Source organism: Pocillopora verrucosa, chromosome 6 (assembly GCF_036669915.1).
Source record: "Pocillopora verrucosa isolate sample1 chromosome 6, ASM3666991v2, whole genome shotgun sequence".
Lineage (NCBI taxonomy): Eukaryota > Metazoa > Cnidaria > Anthozoa > Scleractinia > Pocilloporidae > Pocillopora > Pocillopora verrucosa.
The window spans coordinates 20,937,727-20,957,577 of NC_089317.1; the positions used below are offsets into that span (position 1 = coordinate 20,937,727).

The window sequence follows — 19,851 nt, forward strand, 5'->3', positions numbered from 1 at the left end:
TTAGTATATACTCAGAAACAACTATTCACCTTACCGCTTCGCAGCTTGGTATAAATATCCACCATAAGCCACCTCCATTTCGGTGAGTAGTTGTCAAAAGATTAAGAAAAAAGATAGTTAAAATAGAAATCGTCCCTACTCTAGTCTTTAAGACAAGGCCCGAAGTGTATTGACACTCTGAACCGATATTTATTCACGCCCGAAACATTTCCTTCGAAAACATCTTTTATGGCTTGTCACGGTTGGCGGGTGAACTGAAATAAATGAGTCGTGAGATTCACTTAGCCTCCACAAACTCTACGTGTTCACGAAAACACTGCGTCTCTCTTATGCGACCCAAATGAATTGACTAAAAAAAGATTTAATCAAAGACACTGAAAACCAATCACGTCCAAAAACTCTAACCTTGACATTGGAAACTGACGTGAACAATTTTCGCGTACCTTTTGTTTGTTTTCGCCGAGTTTTAGTTAGTTGTTTTTGAGCTTTCGATCGCGTAAATTTGTTACCCCTTTGTTTGGAATTTTACGAATATTCGGAGGTTTCATTTTTATAGCCAAATATTGTGGTTCATTTAACAAGTTTATACATATTTTCTACGAAGTTTGGATTACAGCTTCTTTTTTTCGTAACTTGATTTTTTACAGTCATTAGCTTTACACTATTCATGTAAGCAGCCAACAGATGTTGGCTAAATATTGATAGACTTATAATAGACCAAAAGACACTCTTAAACGACCCTGGCATTTGTGAAGGAGGAGTGGATCACATATCAAATTGAGAGGGCAACCTTTCCACTGGAAAAGGACTTGCTCTATAAAATGCAGGCTTAAGTCATAATGAGCCTTGAGACTCGTTTAACCCTCCACTGAATTACACAAAATACAAACAGTACGTGGGATCATCTTATTTATAAGAAACATAACACAATACTTCTTTGACATTAGCGACGCAAATGAAATAACTAATGACACGATCCAGCCAATAACGGCGAAAATGAGTTAGTCCGATACATAAATCTTGCCCTTTGACCTATGCCGATTGTCCAAGTAAACATCATTGCAAATGTAGGAGAGGTCAATCGGAACGAAATGAGAGATAAAGTAGCCACCTCCACTTGGATACCTTTGTTTGAAATTTGGCCGAACATTGAAAAAGATTTAAGCGTGAACAAGCAGCAAAATATACACCATGGGATGAAGTTCGTGCAACTCTCTCGAAAAGAAAGGTGATTGGTGTAACTTTTTTTTTATAATCATGCATAAGACTCAAAGCTCCACATCAACTTTTTAAGCACAAGTATATTTCGTCAATTTCCATAGGAATTACAATCAAATCAAAAAGTACTGTGAGACTCAGACAGCTGTGGACACCAAATATTTTTTTAAGTGATATGTGTTTCAAGGTAAATTCTTGGTGTCGGAAACTAAACCGCAAATGACAACGGTGATAATTTTGGTAGTTTGGGGATTGTTTGCGCATTTTGAACTTGACGTTGATAGTTTACTACACAACTGACCTGTCAGATTAAAATCAAAATGTTCAGCGTTTGCTAAGTTTCAAAGGAAGACCTTTAGATGTTTTACAGTTTATTCCTGTATATGTTGTCTGTATTTAAATGAAAAGGGGTTTTTTTTCTTTTTACTGCTGACATAAATTACTCCAATTAGTGCAACCAGAAGAACAGCTCCAGTAATCGATATCATCAGAATAGCTACCAGCTTCCAAGATCTAAAGCAGTCAAGAGGATGATAAAATAAATTTATATCGGTAGGTTATAAAATAGGATGGACAGGATATGGGTGGATTGCTCAAACTCGAGGCGTTGTGGAGGGTATTAGGAGGGGAGGGAAGGGGGGAGGAGTAAGGGGGAAGGGGAAGGGAAAGGGTAAAAGAGGAAAAGGGAAGAGGGGAAAGGGAGAAATGGAAGGGGGAGGAGGAAAAAGGAGGAGGGGAAGGGGGAATAGGGAGGGGGGAACAGGAAAAAGGAAGAGGGGAAGGGGGAATAGGGAGGGGGAAGGAAAGGAGGAAAGGGGAAGAGGGGAAAGGGAGAAATGGAAGGGGGGAGGAGGGGAAAGGAAGAGGGGAAGGGGGAATAGGGAGGGGGGAACAGGAAAGGGGAAAGGGAGAAATGGAAGGGGGGAAGAGGAAAAAGGAAGAGGGGAAGGGGGAATAGGGAGGGGGAAGGAAAGGGGGAAAGGGGAAGAGGGGAAAGGGAGAAATGGAAGGGGGGAGGAGGGGAAAGGAAGAGGGGAAGGGGGAAGGGGAGGAGGAAAAGGGGTTAGTGGAAGGAGGGAAGGGAGAAATGGAAGGGGGAGGGGGAAAAGGGTAGAGGGGAAGGGGGGAACTGACTTTTAAACTTTTATTTTGTTGATGTTGCACAAATTCCTCGAAATTTTTTTTCTCCTGAGATCACCGCTATATCCTCTCTTCCTTTATTAGAGAAAAAGTTTTCAAGGGTAGTGCGTCATCATTTGTTAGTTTGTTTGTTTGTTTTAGAGCTATTTGTATCATATGCTGCTATTCTTGGTGATGAGAAAAAGGACGAGGAAACTAGAGAATGAAAGAAAACACCTTAAGTAAGAGGAACGAAACTCGTCTTAATAAATGGAATGGGATGGCGTCGTTTATCACTGCTCTAAGGTTTGATTGTCGATGTTCTCACTGAAAATAATGAAAACAGATGAAGTCAACCCACCCACAACTCACGGCCTTTGTTACACTCCTTGTTGCACTACGAAGGAACCGGCACACGCGAGATTCTGGGAAATCAGCGCACAGCAGATGTTGAATTTGCCTTAAAGACGAAACATGAAAACGTTAACCATGAAAATTGCGCATTCCTCTAAAGTTATTCACAATGCTCCTTCTTTAGGAGGCACACGATGTAAGAGAATTAGTTACATATGCGTCATTAATGGTCACCATATAACGAACTTAAGCAAACCGTCCTCTGCAAAACAACAACGTGAAATCATCGGAGCTTGCATGGTGTGGAAAGGGAAACCCCAACGGCAAATTATTTAAGTTTGGATTTGGAGCTCAATGCTGCCCAAATACGTTATGCTGAGGTTAAGGTGTGGCGCTGAAAGAGGCGGCAAACATGTCTAGCTATTTGCGCAATTCTAACTAACAATATAGATCATTTTTTTAAGCCCACGTCTTCCTCGGCGTTGCTATCTGGACTGCTTAAGGTTCCTTATGATGGTAATACCACGACAAACAAAGGAGTTAGAGCAATGTTACAAGAACTTTAAAAAAAACCGGATTTTAAGCCCAATTTTGATCTATTGAAGTAGTACTATTTTAATTATTCGCTTATTGTGCCCCAACAGGAGGGAATCCTTTCTTGGCCCCAACCATACAAATAGATAAAAACGCAGTAATTCAGTTGTCTTTTGCTACAAAAACTCTGTTATCGGTCATAAATTCTGGAGATGTAGCTTTGTTACGGCTTTGAAATTTTATAAAGCTCTTCTTTTGAGGAGCACCGGTTTTCTTGGACTTGGAAGTGCTATCATGTAAGAAGGATACTTGGAATTAGAAAGAGAATGGCCTAAAATGAGAGGTATACCTTCCCCCCTTGAGGAGGCCCATTTCACTCTATTTTAAAGTTATACTTACTCCGGGTCATCTGTTATGTAGCCACCGTAATAATTTACCGCTTAATCTAATAAAGATGAAATGTAGGAGTTTTGCCATCCCTTTGAAATTTTTATAAAGCTTTTCTCCACTGGAGCCCTGAAAAGTCGCAATGAGTGCTGGGTTTCATAGAATCGGTATCGCTATCTCATGAGAATTCGACTGGAAATTAGACAAAAACTGAGAATTACGTCGTGCCACTTTAGAACCACACCCGTTTTACTCTGTTCCATTTAGGAGGGTATACTTACGCCGGGTCATCGAGGCAAGTCGTTTTTATGCCTCTTTTGTTAGCATCCTCCTCCATCTCTTTGATCGAGCCATTGCCACAAACCTCCCTGTGTTATTTGTCAGATAAAAGATATTATCTATCCTAATTAATAATTTTTGTTAAAAGCTCATTGTTAAATCATGTCTGGCTAACAGTTCAATTTCACATATTAAAACAAAAAGAAAAATCAAAGAGCTGATTCATGAATAGAATGACTGGAATGTCTTTGTCTATGCTAAAAACGCTACGAGGAGGCTGCACTAGAACCAGACAAAATACCCAGAGCAGATCCAGTGGAAAGGCCGAGGTTTCGGGGGACTGACACCGAAATTCTTACAAATTCTTCTTAGCTTGAAACACATAAAAAGTTTACATGTCCTGAAAGTTACTAAGTTTATTTAGGTATTAGAGTAGAGCAAATACAGAGAAAAAGCCCTTTTTGTCTTCTGGATCAACGTTTGGATTTTCCCCCTCAGTCAGAATTTCCTAGATCTGTCCTTAGTTCCTTAAGTCCCATCTCCCGCCCAAACACCCTAATAACACTGAATCGGCTACATCTTTGATTATAACTGGGAAATTAAATAGGGGGGCTGAAACGACACTACCCCTTAGGTTAAGTGAAATCTAAGGGAAAGGTTCACCGCAGGGGGAAAACCACTTGGGAGAGATTTCTCATTATGTTAGTTTGGATAACACTGAAAGGCGGAAAAGCGAATCTATCATTAGATGAAGGCCCATGAAAACTTTTATCTGCAATCCTAACAATAGATTTTTTGTACAAAGTCCAGTTTAGTAATGAGTTCCGGTAAAACTGTCATGAAGCGCACATGAAAGTAGATAATTGAAAATCAACTTACAAAATGGGACCACCGATGTTATGGACCACTAGAATTTTCAGCTCAATGACTTGGCTTTTGTTAAGGTTTGGAAGCTCCATACTTCCAAAGAAACTGAAACAAAAAAAAAAAAGGATTGAAACATCGTACAACGATTTAAGAGGAAATTAAATATTTAACAATTAAAGAAAAAGGAAACATTTATCTTGAGAGGACGGAAGGAACTGATACGTTTGCGTCGAAAACTGAGGATTAATCTTAAAATGACGTATCCCAACAAACGGAGGCCGAGAGAGCTACGCCGTGACGCCTCGCATTTATCTTCTATATTTTTTTTTTCAAACTCATGATATCATGCATGAAAGGGAATTTTTGAAAGAAATGTCAGACCCTTCATTAAAAAGGAAACAGTTTACTTCGTTCTTGAGTAAGCAGCTGGTGTCCCGTTTATTAACCGCGATCCGTTGACCAAGACATGAGAGATTCCACTGGCTTTCTCTGCAAACTAGTACATTGAATGATAACAAGAGGATATCAGCTTGGAGTTACATGATGCATAAAAGCAATGGTAGCCGGATGTACTGACTGACTGAGATTGTTTTAAAAGTGAATACTTGAAGCGAAAACGCACAAAAAAACCGGTAAACTCCTTGTTCAAAGCATATAATCTTTAAATAGAAAACAAAACCAGGGATAACATCGACAAAATAATATATGGATTGTTTTAGATTTTCCTCTCTACTTGAAAACTCAATTGGAAAGCATTCGATATGGAAAATCACTTACTCAGTAAGTAAGTGGGGCATTTGTTGTCATTTTTTAAAGGGCTTTAAGATACCTTTAGATCACGCGAACTTATCTGTAACATGAGGCCTAATTAACAATTATCACACGAGCGCCCGCTGGATATGAGTTGATAGATAGTCAACTTCATTTTGTCAATTTCATTTTTTTCACGTGTATACTTATCAAATCTGTAGAGCATGGTATAATGGCTCATAACCCATGATGGCTAAGCCAATAAAACTCTTGAATTGCATTATCCAATGATCCTATTTTTTAAAATAATAAGGGGGTAGCTTAACCCTTTAACCCCAGAGAGTGACGAGCATCTAATTTCTCCCAACAGTATCACTCCCTGATTAAACGTTAAGGTCATGAGAATAAAGGAAAGGACTTCGCGAGGTCAAGTAATTCTCGATTATCACGCAAGTTCTCCTTATATGTAACATAAGACGCGTATAGAGAACAGTATGGAGAATTAACCAACTGATGTTAAGGTGTAAAGAGCGAATGTGGGCCTAATAAATTGGCGGCCGCAAAAGCAAAATCACCACGAATGGCTACATAAACAAACTCGAATAGCCAACTTTTAAAAATGTGTTATTCGGGAATTTCCAGTTAGCCGATCTACGTCATCTCACATATATACAGCGCTCATACGAAAAATGTCGGACAACCAAACAAAGCTTACTCTTCTTGAAGCTAAGCCCCAAAATGCTTTGAAGTGACTGCAATTTGGACAGGAATCGTAGTTAATACCATCAGATGATTTATTTTTTGAACCACACCAAGTTAAGCCATTCATCATCCATCTGTTTGCAAAACAAAAAGGTTTCAAATCAATGCTTATTGATTCTAAGCCAACAAGAGACTTAAACGATGACTTTTCTGTCATATGTTTTAAAGGAGCTAAAAGATTTTTTCTTTATCTCTCCAAATACGGAATAGTTAATGACGAGTGCAACGGATTTATATTTTCATAATCATTTCTTTAATTCTGAGTATGGAAGTTTGTCATGCCATGAAAAAACAAATCACTCTTTAACCTATTTAGATTACAGACGCTGTCCAGAGGTGTTAGATGAGAACTAATTAAACAATTAAGTTTTTAATGTAAACCATTACTTATTTTACTTATCGCAAAACTAAAACAATTTCACCTCACTCAACACACATAATTTTCTTTCTCCCTGTTATAGTAATTTAGTACATGTAGCAGAAAGTCATTATTCCACATATTTTCCTCCTTTTTTATTGGCTAAAACCCTGCCAAGGGACCAACAAAAACTGCTTATTAAGCAAATAATGACTGCGCATGTGTAATACCGCCAAACTGAAAAATTATATTCTGCTTGTGCGTGGTTTTTTGAGTATGATTGGGTACCAGGAAATCTCTACGGAAGCTTTTTTCTGGAGAGGTTGGGGCGAGGGAAGGGGAGAAACAGAAAATGGACGTAACACGAAAAAGGAAAGGACTTTGTACTGTGGGGCTTAAGAGACTCTGACGGTAAATACACTAACATCTGAGCTTACTTACCCTGCCATTGTATCTTCTAATGTAGTCAGCCTGGAGTTAAAGTCCGAGTATTCGTGAGCTTCTTTGTAGGTTCCTGACCAAAAGAGACTCTAATACGAAAACATCGGTGGAAGACAAATTAGGACGAGTGTTCCTTATCACCTTATTTGAAGTTACTGTTTATTCCTTTACTGATAGAGTTAATGATTTTATTATCATTGTTTACACTCTAAAGTGAAGGAAGTAAAAGTATGTCGATGCTTGACAGTTACTTCTAATTTTCATTTAGTCTTTGCCTTTCATTAAACTGTAGGGAACCATTCTATCTTACCGACTTTTGTGCAGTGTATCTACTTGTAAACAAACTCAGAGGCCATCGAATATTGCAGCCTTGGTGTTTAGCGCGTGCGAAATATCCTTGTTGACGCAGCAACAAAGAAAAGAAAAGAAGAACCATCGCATTATGCACAAAATAACTAGTAATTTCATAAAAGATGTATATGCTGCTGTAGCCAACACCAATTGCCAATTTATTGGGCTAAAAGTTAATTTACTTATATGCGATAAACACCATAGGAGCGTGCAAGGTTTCAGTTCTTTACTAATTAGCATATAATGTCACGCAGTCCACTAGCGGCACGTATGTCACTTGGAGCTTTCAGTTACGTTGCATTAACGGCCACGCTTTGAATGCGGAAAAATGAAACTCAGTTCTGAATTAAAATATTCATCGCGTCAAACGATCACCTGTCGATGTCGAATCGAAATATTTGAGAGATAAATAGGTAGACATGGTAACTAACAAAAAAAAGCTGCTAATGTAGTTACGAGTTGCTTTTTCCCTCGATCCAGGAAAAAGGTCTCCCACTGTTTTCGACTTGAGAATACAAACTATCTTTGCCTGTTCTCTTACACAAATTCACTATGCTGGCGGATTGTTAGTGAGAATTCAAGTTTTAAGTTGTTAAGTTCTCCATCAATGTTCCTGATTAATTTACGTAAACAGTGACACTGTGCGCCAACTTGTCCGAATCATCCAACTGAATCGAATGAAGTTAGTTAGTGATAAAATTAAGTCAGCAGTCAGATTTTCGTAATTGCGGTTTGGGAGCGTGTCTCTTTTCCATCTTACCTTATCCCTTTTGACAATGTCCATTCCAACTTCATCAAAGAAAGGTTCATAATCAGAGAAATTCGTTGCACACGGGTCCTTGAAGGCGAATGCATTGTGAAATGTTTCCCATAATTTCGAACAGTTCTTGGGGGTGACCTCGGACGTCTTTTGCCGTTGAAAGTCCCAGCATCTACCGAGGACAATTTCCTTTAAATATCTCGCCGAGCCATGCGATGATATTGAATGTAAGGAAACTAAAATCACTAGCATCCATAAAACAATTTTCATGGCCATTCTAATGTCTGACCGTCTGTACTCTCACTGCACTTGCGATTTCATGCTAAATGGGTTTCATAGAGACAAACAGGAAATGCTTTTATTTATAGATCCAAACGTCACGCCTCTTGTTTCATGCTTTACGAATTCCTGCTTGAGTTGAGGAGGCGTGGGGCATATAACGTAATTTGAACTGTGTCCTTCTGCAATGCGTTGTTTTGGCTTTAGTCGTTATTACGAAATTGTTAACCGTGAATTGAGATCACAAGAGTCCCTTAATTGTGAAATTTCGATGAAACGATATCCCAAAGATATGTCCCGTCTCTTGTATTGTCTTAATATCCACGTAGCCCCTTATTTTTTAAAAAAATTATATCAAAATACTAGATAGATTAAAAAAACAGACCAAACGTCATCCTTGAATGATCCTGAAATTTGTGAACGAGGATAAATTAAAGTCACATATTTAAATTAATTAAGGAAGCTACATATTAATTAAAAAAATTACTAGCATCTTAAAATGCAGGCATGGTCATAATTGATTTGAGTTTCATTGAACCCTCCTTTAAAATAGACAGATTGCAAACTAACCGTCCATTTAAAATATATTAAAGTTCACACGGCAGCCAGGTGGACAATCATACTTGGTTTGATGCTACTCTGGTTTACAGATTTAATGAATGTAACCGAAGAAGTTACAATTCATAGACCCAACGTTTTGACACTCCCGTCTAGTGCCTTCATCAGGAGTGATCTAAACGCTGCAACAAGAGGTCCTTTTATATGATCACTAATTAGCGGCCTTTTTTCTGGCAAGGTGTAAATAGGCGTCAGGGAGCAAACCGCCATCGTCACGATTTAAAGGAGTGTGTGGGCGGAGTTAATATGTCAAGCCTCCAAACAAAGGCGCTGGTGGTAACGCCGATTAGTGGTGATAATTTTAGAGTTATCCCACCCAATTGTATGGTTAGTTAGGCATGTGTGCTCCGATAAAGCTGAATTTTTGCAAAGGAAAACCGCTTTTTGATGCTCTTTCAAACGCGTACCAAACTGACGTTTGGTCTAAAGGGGTAGGTTTCTAAAGAAACTGTGGTGCTGCGTCGGTGGGAGAGTATAGCAGGTAATTTAGTGTTAACAACTGGGTTGAAAACGTAAATTAGCCACCGTAAAGAGTAAAAAAGCTGACGTTTCGAGCGTTAGCCCTTCGTCAGAGCGATTGGCGTTTGGTCTGTCCGATGGATTCGTTGTCACAGTCATTGCAAGGAATAGACTAAATGGCGTCGGTTCGTTGTCCTTTCGTGACAGGATCCGTCTTAGGTTTGGCGAAAATATGCCCCAAAGTCTGAAAAGGTTTTTTGAGCAACTTTAACGTTGTGGCTATTCAAAATTCTCTTGATGGGTTCCGTAACACCCTGAATGTAAGGAATAACAGCAAAACCAGTCGCTGGTTCCCTTTCATCAAGAGAGTTACTAGTTGTAACTGGTTTTTGGCAGTTACAGAGAAAGGTTTTTGTATAGCCATTTGCCTTTAGGACATTGGAAACACATTTCCTCTTCTCAGCCTTCGAATCGAGTGAAGATGGTAGATAGTCAGCCCTCCTAAGTAAAGTTTTGGCTACAGACTTTTTATGGCAAATAGGCTGGTGAGAATCGAAAGCGAGGTATTTGTCGGTGTGGGTAGGTTTACGGTAGACACTTGTCTCTAAATTACCCTGAACTCCTCTGGACACATTTAAATCAAGAAAGGGCAAATGTCTATCCTTTTCACGCTTAAGGGTGAATTGGATCGACGGCTCTACTGAATTCAAATGCGACAGGAGGCGCTCCGCTTCATTTCCGGATACCGCAGAAATAACATCATCGACATTTTCCAGAAAAAGGGTTTAACCGGTGAAGTGGCTAAGGCCCTTTGTTCCACGTGTTCCATTACCATGTTAGCAATGACAGCAGAGACGGGCGAACCCATCGCTGTACCAAAAACTTGTTGATTGTAGGTGCCGTTATATGTAAATTGCGTGGTTTTGAGGCAAAAAGACAGCAGATGAATAATATCCTCCACAGGCAAAGAAGTTCTTTGTCCAAGGGAAGCATCTTTTCTGAGTCTCTCCTCCGCAACCTTAACGGCAAGATCGACAGGGATTTTAGTGAAGAGCGAAACAACGTCGAAAGATACTAATTCTTCACAAGCGTTAAGAGTTTTATCTCTTGTGAAATCCGCAAATTCGCAGGAATTTTTGACAGTGTAATCAGTATTCCCAACAACAAATCGTGACATACCTACGCACAAGTTTGTCAGTAATTATTATATTAGAAATAACAACATAGCGCTTTACCTCTGGAAAGAAGATGGCGTTCAATTCAAATTACCCAGACAAGAATTCAAATGACTTTCAGGATCTTTTTTGTTTTTTGTTTTTTTGTTTTTTTGTTTTTTTGCGTGATTGCTTTCATTGTCTTACAAGTAAATGAATATTTAATCCAGAAGCTTTATTTTAGGAATAAAGATTATGAACTCTCTCTTCTCTCTATTGAAGACAAATAATCATTTGTAAAACCATTTTCGGTGTTTCATCCCCTTTGCCCACAGAAATCCTATTCCTGGGAAATTGCTTACATATGTCTTCAATGATCATAACAGGATGTGATCAGCCAGCCGTGAAAAGGAGGCCTTTTGTTAGTTAGAAACTATGCTAAAAAAATAATAAAAAAATGCAAGTTCAAATTCGAAAGCCAAAATAAAGTGTGTACGTGTTCCATCCTATTTTACTCTGCGAGTCTAACTTAAGGCCTTTAGGACTCGCGTCGCGCGAGCTCGAATTTCGTGATCTAAAAGTCGACCCAAGATGACCTCCGTCTGACGCATTGCGAAGCTATGGTAACTTATGAATCCGGCATCGGTTGGGTCGAGAAGGCCAAACATCCCTTGAGGCGTGGACGCAATTTACAGTGTTTGCTTCCATAAGGTGCTAAATTGTTAGATGTGTATTGAGAACAGTCCCTCCACTTAGAAACTTCCATGAAATGATGGCCCGAAGTTATCTCCAGCGAGTTCCAGTAAGGCTCCACTGGCTACGGGCTAAGCTGAGAAAAATGTCATGAAAGCCGAAAAAAAAGAAAAATATTCGAATAAAGTTGCAGCACTTTGGTCCCAGAGCAACCTGAGCGTGAACAATTTTCTCTTTTCCATCCTGGCACAAAATTGTTTAGTGAAATGAACACGATTGGAATGCTTGTGAAAAATTTAAAATACGGTACACATATTTCATGTTCAAAAGTTTGACAAAACCGAAAAGCAAGAAATCTCTCGGTCTTCATAACAACTGCGCAAAATTAATTGTTTATTAGACTGTAAATTGTAAAAAGGGAATTTGAGAAGAGTCCTAAGCGCTCTCCACATTCCCTGGATGGCGTCCAGTTCCGAGTACGTAAACATTGCAATCGCTTGACCCGACGCCTCAAACGCTTTGTTTAACACGCCCCCAGCTGACAGAAAACTCCTGTCAACCCAGGCGAGACTGATCGAGACGCCAAACAATCACACTATTTACAAACACTTTATCCCGCGTGGTGTAGTTTCCACAGCTTGGGTTGTACATCGTAGCGAACTCATCTTAGCAATTCCAAGTCCAGTGAAGGCCGGAAAGGAAAGTTGATAAATCATGGGCAGGTGTAAGAACGAACGTTTGCGTTCCTGCTGCGGTAAAGTCTTGCACCACATTCGCAAAGAACTACTTCTCGTCCTCATTATTTTGGGAGTGCTCGTCGGCTTCATTATCGGTTTATCGGTAAACAAGAGTGTGAACGATATCAAAGACCCAGAAAAGAAAGCTACTACTATCATGTTGATTGGTTTTCCGGGTGAGCTCTTCATGAACATGCTGAAGTTGCTAATCCTGCCGCTGATTGTTGCAAGTTTGATCACCGCCTTGGCCACGCTGGACTCCAAAGCCACTGGAAGAATTGGTCGTCGAACTGTGCTTTACTACATGGGAACTATGCTGATCGCTGTGCTTCTTGGAATCGTCTTGGTCCTTTCTATACGCCCGGGAGAACGCAGCAAACCTGAAGGAACCGACGAAAAGCTCTCGCGACCTTATCGTGGTCTCGATTCGCTTCTCGATCTTTTGAGGTGAGCTTTGATTATGGATTGATATTTGTCATATTAATGACAATTGTCAAGTCTGTTGGAAATGGCGACAGTGCAAAATTAATCTGTTATTCCTTGTTATTCCATGCATACTATGTGTCACGGTCAACTTTTCGCCAGCGAAACTTGGCCGCAGGCGCAATATTTTTAAGTAAATAAGCGCAGAAATGCAAATTATTCCTTTCACTTGGTTATACTAGAAAGGTCTGAAGCACTTTTGTTTCCATTTTAAAACTATTTTCACTCAGTTCCGTCGATAATCGATTCCGTTGATGATTTCCGTGACAGTGCATCAAGACTCCATGAAATGGTAGATCACTAACACAACCGTTTAGCTTGAAAAACAATATCCACCACTGTGAAGGGATACAAAATGCAAATATATTTGTCTTAGTTGACAGCCTAAATTCAGTTGACTACAATAACATGACATCAATGTTACATCTGTTTCAAGAATATTCCACTTCAGATGGACGTCATAACGTGAGGTCTTTTCAAGTCAAGTCAAGTAAAATTGTTTCTAACTCACATGAATATTTACAGAGATGACAATGTTTGTACAGTTGGGTCAACATATTAATAGAAACATGAAACATAAAACATTAAAAAATATATACATATATTATTCTACGACGCATTGTAATTGTAATATAAAATGATAAGCCTTTTAAGCAACCTTTAGTATGACGGATAATGAAAATGAATGTACGTTTCATCTTTCGGTCAAGGACCCCTGACAAAATTTAATGAATAAGCTTATCTGTCTACAGTTTTTTATTATTCTAATTTTACAACACCGGGGGTTCTGCTGGCAGGGACTGTGATGGAGTTCAATAATTTCAATTCATGTTTGCGTAGAATGATTGTTAGTTCCTGACTGACCATGCATGTAAATTATCACCAAATCACTTTTCCCAGTCACATTCCATTCCATTCCAATCAGTTATGATGCGGCGTCAGAAAAGGGGCTTGATTTCGCCGGGCACGAGTTTTTTCTCTGGTATATTTCCGTCTTTTTCGTCATTTTTCCGTCTTTTTTTCTGTCACGCCCGTCATCTACTGTTACTAAGGGTGTCAAGTTTATCTTAAGATTCCCGATCGGTTGCGTTTTGAATAGCAAACGGCCTACACTTTTACACTGTCTGGGCAAATAACTCGCAATTTATCGATGTGATCTCAGGAAGGAAATTTGTGTCTTTAAGAAAGTTTTTTTCTTTCGATACCAAGGGGATATATATCAGCAAATTTACCCAAACCCAGAGAGGGCTATTTTATTCGGCCAAACATTGAAAGATGATAATTGACAATGACCTTAAGAATATTCGGTCTCATAAAGCCACTGGGCTAGATAGCTTCACTGTTCGCATACTTTCGTATTTTGAAAGGAAGAAATCAGGGAGCAGATAGGGAAGATCACGGCGTTGTCTGGGATGTGTCGATTCTACCGGGTGTACTTTTAACGGCCGCACTAGCATCTTCGCCTAAGGAAAACGATTCTCTTGTTTGTGGAGGTCTCCTTGACAACACTGATTTCCCTGCGGAAAACCATCGTATTATTATAAAGGCTACCTTCAAATCGAGATCAGCCTTCACGCAAACGTCTCGGAAAACGATTCTCTTGTTTGTGGAGGTCTCCTTGACAACACTGATTTCCCTGCGGAAAACCATCGTATTATTATTAAGGCTACCTTCAAATCGAGATCAGCCTTCACGCAAACGTCTCGGACAACAGACTTCCGTAAGATAGGCTATCGATAATAAACTTTAATGAAACTAAAGTATCTTAAAACTTGGACTAGGAGCCTTTTGTCTCTTCATTTTATTTCTGATTCCTTATTATTGCATTACAGGAGCTGCTTTCCGGTGAACCTTGTGGAGGCAGCTTTCATACAGGTTAGTGGTTTCTAAATTAGTCCTCAACCGCTGGAACATTCCGTAGATTTGGTGGCAAAAAAAATGAAAGCTACCGAAAATCATTTTTTTTTTTTTTTAATTCTGCAGAGTCTCTAATTTAGAACGAGATAGTCTTTGTTCTCGAGGTGCTGGAGGAATAGGGAGAAACTTGAAGCCAAACATGGAAGGGGGGGAGGCTCATATTAGAGAGCGGGGCTTACCAGAGAGGGAGGATGGTTAAAACGTTTCTGGGTTTTTTGTTCAATTTTTAACAGAGTAGCTTTTACTCATTTTATTTCTTGTGTAACCCCTTCCTATAGACTGTTAAAAGCTACTCTATACCTTCACTCGGGAAATCCCTTTCCTTTCGTACATCTTTGACCTGAAAAAGTTTATCCATTTGGCAGGGTACCCCTGTAAAGTCTAATGAACATGGCGAGTTCCACCCCCCAGGACTTGTGTCTTTGAATTCGAGTTCTTTATTTTTTTAAGCAAGTCTTTTCTTTTTTTGTGGTTAATCTTTATTGTCAGAAACGTACCAAATACAAGACTGTCAAACCCGATGTTAAAGAATACAACGAGACAATTAGGAACGGGACTCACAATTACACAGTTCTGAAGGAAGAGGAACTAGCTCCGGGATCATCGATGGTTCCCGCGGGACTCGAAATTGCTTCCCGAAATATGAACGTCCTTGGGTTGGTGGTATTTTCTATTGTGTTCGGTATCGTGTTGGGGCGCGTTGGAGAGCGTGGATTGCCCATGAGAGCCTTCATTGAGTCGCTGAACGAAATCGTCATGGAAATGGTATCATTAGTCATGTGGTAAGATATTCATCGCAATGACTAAAGTAATGAGTCGCAATTAATGAAAATAAAGAAGACTATGCTAGGTTGTAGATCACTAAGGGCCTGGGAAAGAGGAGAGGAAGGATATGCCAGCAAGAATTGTTCAAAAGCCGGTATCGGGATTTTAGATCTTAATATAATTGTTTGCTGATTATCAAAATGGCCGCTTCGCGTTTTGTCCATCATGTTACCAAGGAAGTGATAAACACAGCATGAGAGAATTCAAATTCCGAGGAGTAAAAAAGATGCTACTAAGTTTGGCCTGACACTTCTTAAAATTAAGATAAGATGTTTCTTCTTCTGATTGAATTAAATAAATAAACTTGTCAAATTCTAGTAGAAATTGGCTGGCCAAAAAATTGTATTTTTTATTACTGCACGAGAACTTGAAAATCATAAAGCCACAGCAGTAAACCAGAAGGATGATGAGCATTATCAGAATTTCGCTGAGGAAAGTGATAAGTGGTATCCGTGGTGGTTGAAAATTTTTGATGGATTTTGACCAAAACAAACAGGAAAATCGAACACCACCCCATTTAAGCTGTTTAATTTCAACGCTAATCATCACCTTTTTTTCACCAGGCTCTCTCCGATTGGAATATGTAGTTTGATAGCTGCTAAGCTGGCCGGCATGGGTGATATTGGGCAGGCATTCAAAATGCTGGGGTATCTTATGGGTACCGCCATCGCTGGTCTTCTCTGCCACGGCTTTATAATTTTGCCGCTGGTTTATTTGATCTTCACGCGGAAAAACCCGATTATTTACATCAAAAATATGTCGGATGCCATATTTACAGCGTACGGTACAGATTCCAGGTTGGTGTCATAATAATTTCTGTGTTTTTTGGAGGGCTCTTAACCCTTCGAACCATGCATGACGAACATCTAATTTCTTCTTACAAGAACACCCCTGAATCAAACATTTAGGTCAGGAGATTCAAGCAGATGATCACAGACTGAAGAAGTGTTTGATTTTCAAACAGATTCTCCTTACACGCACCATAGGAAATGTATATAAAACAATATGGAGAATATGCATATTGATGTCAGGGTGTTAAGGGTCAAGTTGTAAATCCCTTGTGCGTCGGTCGATTACAGAGGGTGCGTTTCCATTCCAGGGACACCAAGATTGTCATACGTGTTTGTTGTAAGCGGCGTCTCAGAAATCTTTTCAGCTGACTGAAATGATTCCTTCTGTTACCACTTGCCCCGTATATTGCTGAGTCGGGTTCGATGGTTAGGTCTACGGCTTCCGAAAGGCGGAACTTAGAGAAATCTTGTTGGCGAGGTCGTCGGTATCACTTTGATTGGAAAGACCCTGGAATCAGAGTTGCCGACGTTGGACTGTTGTCGTTAAGGGAGCACAGCCTGTCTTAAATCTCGGTTTTAGGAAAATAGGCATGTTAACTACCCTCATCCCCGGTATTACTGAAGGTGAATTGAAGCCAGTATTCCAAACAAAATTACAGATTACTGTATGTGTGCGAGAAGAGGCGTTTCCTATTTCTTTTCTGAAAAACTTCCAATTATCACATCTTTAATTCAGCGCGGCCACTTTGCCAACCACCATGAGATGTGTGGAGCAGAACAATCACGTAGACAAACGTATCAGTCGCTTCGTTCTACCGTTGGGTGCCACCGTTAATATGGACGGAACCGCGTTGTACGAAGGCGTTTGTGCTCTCTGGATCGCGCAGCTTCACGGAATCAGCCTTGGGGCAGGACAGGTTATTACTATTATGTAAGTACATTGCCTCTCTGAGGCTAAAGAAACATCTTCTCTCACCAAAATGTGTATTGGGTGCCTGTAAAAAAACGCTCTACATAAAAAACTTGATTTAAGAAACTCTTGTGTAACCAAAGCGGACTCTGTTTCAGTCAAGAATAGCAGGGTAATTTAGTGATATTAACTGAGTTGATAATGTAAACTGGGCACCGTGAAGAGTTTCAAAGCTAACGTTTCGAACGTTAGCCCTTCGTCAGAGCGATAGCCATGAAACGCTGTGTCACGGTTGTGTCATGAAAACCATGTGATCCCCCAAAATCCTCCAAACTTCCCCAATCCCGGCGGTTAATACTAACTGGATCCTAACTGCTGATCATCAGAACTGATAAAGAAGTACTGTGGATGGAATATTTTAAATTAAAAATCCATTTGCAAAACAATTTAAGGTGGATTTCCAAATGGTAGTCGTCTGCAAAGAACAGATTATGTCGTTAGTAAGTTGGTAAATCATCATGCTGGTTCACGGCCATAAATTTGAAAGTGAAGATTCCGTATGTTAAGTGATAGCTTAACTCCTCAAAAATCAGAACTGATTACCTTATTTCCCTCTTTGGTCGCGTATCTGGCAATTTTGTTCGCTCTTTGAAGTACTCGGCAGCTGAGCGGAACTAAATAAAGGAGCTCTGCGTTCGTTTTCGCCGCTCCAGCGCCTTTACTTTAGTAGAGGGCCCGTAAAGCCGGCCATGCCGCGCTGACGTTGGCTACTACCCTACATCAATCTTAATTGTATGCATTCTATAGCTAATGAGTGTGTTAGTGGGATCTGTTCTCCTTTGTTTCATGCGGCAAGCCTCTTCCAGGCATTTTAAAACTTATTTGAAAAAACGTCATGGTACGAGTGGGAAGAATGGAAGAAAAAAAGAGAAGAGCGTCTCTATCCAGCCTCGTTTCGTTCATCTTTTTCTCATTTTTAATGCATCTGTTTCGCGTTTCGTCTCTGTTTGATAAATGAATGCTTCGAATAGGCAAAAGGGCGCTGATAAGTTATGTCTCTGTCAATTTTTTTCCATCATTTAGATTGACATCTATGGCTGCGGCGGTTGGTGCAGCAGCAATTCCGTCTGCAGGCCTGGTTACCATGCTGATTGTGTTACAGTCTGCTAATCTCCCCACCAGTGATGTCGCTCTTCTTTGGGCAGTGGACTGGTTCATGTAAGACCAGAGATATCAGCGTTTATTAGAGTATTTTAAACTATGAGTTCCATTTTACTCTACGCATAATTCTTGTTCGTCCTCAATGTTTAAGGGGCTCTATATTTTCAACTTATCCAGTATATATTTATATGAAGGGTCTTGAAAGCGCTCCCGTCTTGTCTCTTCATTCCTTCATTCATTTATTTATTCGATAATTCATCCATCTGTTCATTCTCTCATACATTCATAATTTCATTTATTCATTCATCTATTTCGCTTCAAACGGAGTTTCATGTCTTGATCTTCATTGTTTGACTTTCAAGGGATCGCTTCCGTACTGTTGTAAATGTCCTTGGGGATGCAATCGGCGCTGGTATAGTTGGACACCTGTCACGTGATGAACTGAAGAACGCTGACCAAGCAGACATGGAAGAAGGTGGACAGGGAGATGAAAAGCATGAGCTTCTTGTACCGTCTGAGGGACGCTATGTTAAAAAAGACCCAGATCAGAACTACTCCCCAAGAATGACCAGTTTTAAGAGGTCCTCAGAGGAGTAGATCAAGAGTAGTAAGTCAAGTTAAGTAGGTCAACTCCAATATGGCTGCTGATGTTTGAAAAGGCCATTTTACGTTTCTGGAAAAGAAAGATACAACACTTTATTATAGCTAACTATTAGCACTAGAGTTGGGCAATGTCATCTTTCTTGACAGACAGCCAGTTTATACAGACTTATCTTTATTATTACTATATTAGTAAGGGTAGGGTAGGACAATTCCTGAGTAATCATTAAGAAAACCGAAACTAATGTGTTCAAGTCAGTAAAGGAGTCAGTTAAGGGGTTAGGAGCCTGTAGGCAGGGAGGTCTAAAACTGCTAGAAAAAAGTATAACTTCGCAAGAGATTATAATCTCTTAAACTTAATCAGTTGCTCTTAGGATTACTACACGTGACACTTATCTACAACAGTTTGTGAAGGACTCACGTGAATATTTTATATCTTACTGCACTAGGGGGAAAAAGTTTGATTAGTCAGAAGTGACGCGGTGGATACTTTGTCAGAAAATTATATCTTTTATATGTGTGGAAAAAAGAGCAAACGTAGAAAAAAGAAAAAGGAAAAACTTCTAAATTGCTTGAGTAAGACTGTCATCTTCATCATGCGGTATGTCGATACATGCATGTATAGAAAACGCTAGTTCAGACATTTTTTGAGACGTAGACATCAGCTGGAAGTTGAGACTGCTTTTCCCAGGCGCCTAATACAGATCCTTCTATCTGCACTGTTCAGTCCAAAATGCTAGGATGAAGCCTTTGCTCTGGGCTATTTGATATGAATGGACACTAGACCTGGTTGCATCATCCTTTTGGTCGCCGTCAGCGTCTCAAAAATGCTGATGCTGAATTCCATGTTACACATATTTTTTTAAACATAGTTAATATCCGCAAGTTGATCACTTTATCAGATTTTTTCCTGCGTTTGTATTTGGTTTGTTAGATCAAGAGATCCTCCCTTGATTATGTACTATGACCTTGGAAGGCAAGGCATCTTTACTTCATAAATGTCAATGTGTAAACCGTGATAAATGATGAATATATTTGCTAAGT

The 19,851-nt window shown here is 39.7% G+C and overlaps 2 protein-coding genes across 2 annotated transcripts; one reads left to right on the forward strand and one right to left on the reverse strand.

Annotated features, from left to right (window-relative positions):
• Positions 1-1,283: 1,283 nt before the first annotated feature.
• Positions 1,284-8,541, reverse strand: LOC131793398 (ADP-ribosyl cyclase/cyclic ADP-ribose hydrolase). The gene is made up of 8 exons (XM_059110816.2): positions 8,181-8,541; positions 7,070-7,158; positions 6,224-6,344; positions 5,166-5,254; positions 4,771-4,863; positions 3,894-3,980; positions 2,699-2,797; positions 1,284-1,731 (listed from the first exon to the last, which is right to left on the reverse strand). The coding sequence occupies exons 1-8, from the start codon at positions 8,454-8,456 to the stop codon at positions 1,590-1,592; spliced, it is 996 nt and encodes a 331-aa protein (XP_058966799.2). The 5' UTR covers positions 8,457-8,541; the 3' UTR covers positions 1,284-1,589.
• A 3,385-nt stretch (positions 8,542-11,926) lies between these two features.
• LOC131792745 (excitatory amino acid transporter-like) lies at positions 11,927-19,851 on the forward strand. Its single transcript, XM_059110150.2, has 7 exons — positions 11,927-12,567; positions 14,436-14,478; positions 15,010-15,302; positions 15,909-16,142; positions 16,873-17,067; positions 18,130-18,264; positions 18,570-19,851. The coding sequence occupies exons 1-7, from the start codon at positions 12,098-12,100 to the stop codon at positions 18,802-18,804; spliced, it is 1,605 nt and encodes a 534-aa protein (XP_058966133.1). The 5' UTR covers positions 11,927-12,097; the 3' UTR covers positions 18,805-19,851.